Source organism: Triticum dicoccoides, chromosome 7B, assembly GCF_002162155.2.
Source record: "Triticum dicoccoides isolate Atlit2015 ecotype Zavitan chromosome 7B, WEW_v2.0, whole genome shotgun sequence".
In the NCBI taxonomy this organism is placed as follows: domain Eukaryota; kingdom Viridiplantae; phylum Streptophyta; class Magnoliopsida; order Poales; family Poaceae; genus Triticum; species Triticum dicoccoides.
The window spans coordinates 46,858,644-46,863,894 of NC_041393.1; the positions used below are offsets into that span (position 1 = coordinate 46,858,644).

A 5,251-nucleotide genomic window follows, 5' to 3' on the forward strand; every position below is an offset into this window, starting at 1 on the left:
ATAGCTGGCTATCTACTTGGTTGAGAAGCAACGCTTTCTAATCTGGACTCTCTCTCACGTTTAAAACAACATACGACCCTTTCCTTAACTAATGGATTGCATGCTTTATATTTTAGCAAACAAACGACCGATACAAAACTGATAAGAGTATTCCTAACTTGGACTCCTATTTTTCTGGTGAACATCTTTATTTGATCCCCTGCTGGTGGTCCCCATCCAAGTGAAGACAAGGACATAATATCCCACGACAGATTCCTGGCCTTCCTTCTATTTTCTGGTGGACGTGGCAACATAAAAAAAATAATACACTTTAACTCTTCTACGAGCACTAGCACATGTACGATCTGGTTGAAACTCTTCTCTTCTCTCATGTACACGTATAGTACATTGGAGTGCATGGATTGCATGCATGCGGACTAGGTTCCATGAAAACAATTCCATCTTTAAATTATTTTGGACCATCGCAGAGTCAGGGACTCCAACTTCTTCCAGTCTCCATGCTAAATAGCTAGCACTCAATTCTTGCATATATGCAGACGTATAGGTCACAGTAATAGGCTCATCCTCAACTTTGCACTGCTTCTCATTAATCTTCAGATTCGACATAATTGAAACATCATTAATGGTTGTATCAATAACTGGATTAATATTGCTAATGAGTGGTGTGCTCATATCAACCATTAAGTAATTTGCTCCTATGACAACGAGTCAAGTGTGGTGCCAAACACATTGACACAAAGTTATATGTTGTTAAGGAGAAAGTCCGGAATTATGTTGAAATGCTTGGAGCATGAAAGCAACAGACAAGTATTTGCATATCTGCTTAATGAAGGCTTACCGCCCAGTGCGTTCAGAGAACACACAGTCGACATGGGTTTATGGTATAGTCTATGTTTTTTGGACAATAAAGGGCCCAAAAGTTAATGTATAAATTCCAAAACAGAGAGGTGTGTTGTAGGTGTTAAGTCCATCGGCGATTGAACGTGACGATAGGGCAGCTCATACGCATTAATCTATGATGAAATGAGTACTTTGAAAAGAGTTATTTCAAAGTATAAAGTTGTAAATTTGAAAGATGAGATCAAGGGGGAGAATGTTAGTATTGATCTCTCCACCAATGGGCCCAAAGGCCCATTGGACCCTTGACTCGCTCCCTGATCAGGGGAGCTCAACCCAACTGGGTTGTGGGCCCCTATCGCGCCAGCTATAAGAGGGAGGTGGGGGCCACTAGGGCACGTGTGCCAAAATAGAACCGTCGCCCACCTTCCTAACCTCACCGATTGAGGAAAGTCGGTCAGCGATGGAAAGCTCCACAACGACCACCACCGCGTCCACTCTCTGCCATCACCGTCGTCGCCATCCCACCAGAGCCACTTCGGCGGGTTCATCCACCTATGGTAAAGGTAAACCACTGCAAACCACCGACCTAATCTAGCCTAGTGATCCACGACATCTATCACCTAGGACCTGGCGGAGGGGGATTGCCACCTCAACGTCACCACGGCCAGCGCCGTCACTGCCATTCTTGCATGGACACGAAGCCATATCCATCCAGGATCCGCGGCGGCACGGTTGCATACATGGCCGTGAACGGCATGGGGCTATACTACGCCGCCGCCATCGTTCGAGTCACGATGCCACCAACGGGGCTACGCATTGTTCAGCTGGGCCTGGGCATGGACCGGAAGCTCCAAATTTCAAGCTTTTTAAATATACAGTTAGTCTAATAAAAGGAACTAGGAAAGGAGTAAATACGTACAAGAGAGAGAAGTACGGAACAAATTGTGATTTGTTTGCATTTTCTATTCCTAGAAAAGGAGCGCCGAGGAGAGAAAACGGTGGAGCCGTTAGATGAGAAATTCTGGGCGGGGGAGCACGGATGGGAGTACAAGGAGGGAGCAGGCAAGCCTCGTCCATCTAAAACACCATTGAAGCCAGAAAAAAGGTGTTGACGCAGCGCGCGAGAAGTGGAATTGGACATTGTCCTGGAAAAAAATGCGGTAAAGAGGACTGGACAACAATTCCGTATTCGATCAGCATTTTTTGTTAACATTTTGGAGCATATTCATCATTTTTCAGACGAGACAAGACATCAGAGCATGGAAACCATGCCACTTGTTTTGGCATTGCTGAATCGAGATAAAAGAACCATTGTTCATGAACGCATTGTTTCATTGTTTATGTAATATTTTCTCTTTCATTTTACTTTTGCATGGTGCCCCACTGTCGCGCCGCATGCGCAACCACATTTTCATGCCCAACTAGAGTTGCGCATGTTATTTTTCTTTCTTAACATATCCTTTTATTTTGCATGGTTTCCCCTACTTTTCACAACAAAGAAAACCAGAAACACCAGTCGTATATTAAAGCCAACCAACCTTTTCAAGATCATCTTAAGAAACACCGTAGAAATTAAATAAAAACTTTGGATAATCGACGTGTTCTTCCACCCACACTCATCAATGATTCGTCATGTGCGAAGCTCCATCCCCATCTAGATATCTAAAACACCATTGAAGCCAGAAAAAAGGTGTTGACGCAGCGCGCGAGAAGTGAAATTGGACGTTGTCCTGGAAAAAATGCGGTAAAGAGGACTGGACAACAATTCCATATTCGATCAGCATTTTTGTTAACATTTATGGAGCATAATCATCATTTCTCAGACGAGACAAGACATCAGAGCATAGAAACCATGCCACTTGTTTTGGCATTGCTGAATCGAGATAAAAGAACCATTGTTCATGAACATATTTTGCACCAAATGGATATGAAATGCTTCTGATGACTATCATTGTTAGCACTCATGAACCATTCGTAGAACGCGAACGTAAACCGCATTTTGCTAGAAGACCGCATGCTACAAACAGCATTGGACCTGGATCTTCATAGAATCATGGCACATTCGGTACTATTCCCCCTGTTGGATCATTCTCCGAAGATAAAAATCATCATGGCCGATCCAGTAATCGCACACATCATGATGAGTTTTTATCTGAACCATGAAATCCATTCACTGCGTGCAACATCGTCGAGTCGATTTCTACACAGAAGTGCTAGATCATGAAACCATGAACAGACCAAACCAGCAACAAATCATGGCCTGGCTAAATCTCTGCACATGATGTTGCTATGTGCTAGAGCAGTTTCCCCATGTACAAAAGATCAACCAAACGACTCCAAGTTCCAACTAATCAGACTCAGACCGAGCTAATCAAGCGGCAGCTCCAGCTTGCCGGCGTCGACGTGCGGGTAGTGCCGGAGCACGACGCGCCTCATCTCCTCAGCGCCGCGCAAGTACGCCGGCAGCGCATGCACGGCCAGCCGCCGCGTGTACTCCTCGGACCCCAGGAACTGCTGCACCGCCGTCGCCTCGGCGCTCTCCAGCTCTGCCTTCACCTTTTGCAGCTCCGCCTCCGCGGCCTGCCTCGCCGCCTTCTCCTTCTCCACTTGCTCCCACAGCGCCAGGTTGTCGCGCTCGCGCGCTACGACCTTTTCGTCCAGCTCCAGCGCGTAGGTCATGGAGAAGGTCGCGTAGTTCGCGGCCTGCACGCGCCATTGTTGCCGCCGAACGGCACAAACAAACAATGTGATGCTGGTCCAGACATGCACCTACGGACGAACGAATTGCTTGGAGATGTACCTGGAGCACTGCTACGTAGCTCGACGCCACGACGTCGGAGGGCTTCGACGCCGCGAAGTGGCGCTCCCGCGACGGCGTGACGAGGCCCTCTAGAATCTTCTGCGCGGCCTTCCAGTCGGCGCTGTCGCCGTCGTGTGTGTCGGGTACGGGGGAGCGCGGTGACCGCGGGTCAAAGCCCGACGGGGCACGCGGGTTGGACACCGTGGCGGCGCCGTCATGCCCGTCTGTTGCGGTCACCTCCTCCCGTCTCCTCTTGTTTCCGGACAACGGAAGCGTGTCGCCGTGCGCCTCGCTTTTCACCTGCTCTGTCCTTGCCGCCGGCGCCGCTGTCTTCTCCCCTGGCATACTGTCAGTCATGTCGCGGGCGGGTGAATACATCCCTAGAGCACAAATCACACCAGTAAAATACCTTTCGCTGGGAGTATGTGCTAACTGGACAAGGGGAATCAGGAGTAGAACACTTGCCTTGGGAGACAGTAGAACGTGGAGAGGGCTGAGGTGGTGGCGGTGCGCCGGCGAGGTCGGCGGGCAAGGCCGCAGCAAGATCTGTCTCGCGGAGATAAGCCCGGAGATCGCGCGCTGTGCCGTGTACGCCTAGCAGCTTTTCCGCCGACTGCTTCTGCTGGCTCGTGAGCACCGGACCTGCGGCGGAGCTCTTGTACGGCGGCTCGCCCCAGCGCACGGGGCACCGCCATTCCTCCGCCGATGTCAGGAAGAAGAAACCCCCTTTCCACTCCCTCTCAGATTGCGAATAGCTCGTGCCAGTGAAGAGCACTCCGGCGTCCGCCCTGCAGCGGAAGTAGTACCAGTCGTTCCGGTTGTACAGCTTGAAGAAGTGCCTCAGCAGAGCCATGGACGGCCGCACGTCGGCCTCATGGCAGAGCGCCACGAACCCCACCAGGACGCGCCACCCGTTTATGGAGAGCTGGCCCGGCGCGAGGTGGAAGTGGGTGAGCGCCTCGCAGAAGAAGCCGTGCAGCGGGAAGCGCACCCCGGTCTCCAGCATGTGCGCGTACACGCAGACGGACCCCCGCGGAGGCGCGCTGCGCGCGCGCAGCTCGCCGGCGGGGCGCGCGGCGAACCCCCTCGGCACGTCGTGGTTCTTGCAGAGGGCGTCGACCGCGGCCTGGGTGGTCAGGGTGGAGGCGATGCGCTCGGCAGCGGACCTCGAGACCGCGTCGGATGCGGCGCCGTCGTCGCTGCTTTCGTCGTCGCTGAGGACGACGACGGGGCATGGGGCGGGGGAGGGAGGCATCGCGTCGAGCCCTGCCGGGTCGCTTCCGCCTCGACGGTGTGCTGCCCTGCCGGCGCCGGAGGAGAAGCAGATCGTAGCGCCGAGGGTTTTTCTCTTTCTACCACTCTGCTTGGCACTCTGCTTTGGCTCGGGTCTGTACCGTGGGAAGCGCCTCGTTTTGGGAATGCACACCTATCTATCCTTGCATTCATGGTAAATTAAGATAGTCGAGAATTTTACCTTCTTTTCTCCTGGAGGATGGAATATGGGTAGTCAGGGTAGAGTCAAGGTTTTAATTTGGACCCTAACTTTTTCTTTTGAGAATTTTTGGATGACGCCCCGTGCGATTGATGCGTGAATTTGTTGTGGATTTTTTA

General features: G+C 51.4%; 1 protein-coding gene across 1 annotated transcript; it reads right to left on the bottom strand.

Annotated features, from left to right (window-relative positions):
- Positions 1–2,981: 2,981 nt before the first annotated feature.
- Positions 2,982–5,048, bottom strand: LOC119335994. Its single transcript, XM_037608035.1, has 3 exons — positions 4,106–5,048; positions 3,641–4,020; positions 2,982–3,543 (listed from the first exon to the last, which is right to left on the bottom strand). The coding sequence occupies exons 1-3, from the start codon at positions 4,893–4,895 to the stop codon at positions 3,208–3,210; spliced, it is 1,506 nt and encodes a 501-aa protein (XP_037463932.1). The 5' UTR covers positions 4,896–5,048; the 3' UTR covers positions 2,982–3,207.
- Positions 5,049–5,251: the final 203 nt, after the last annotated feature.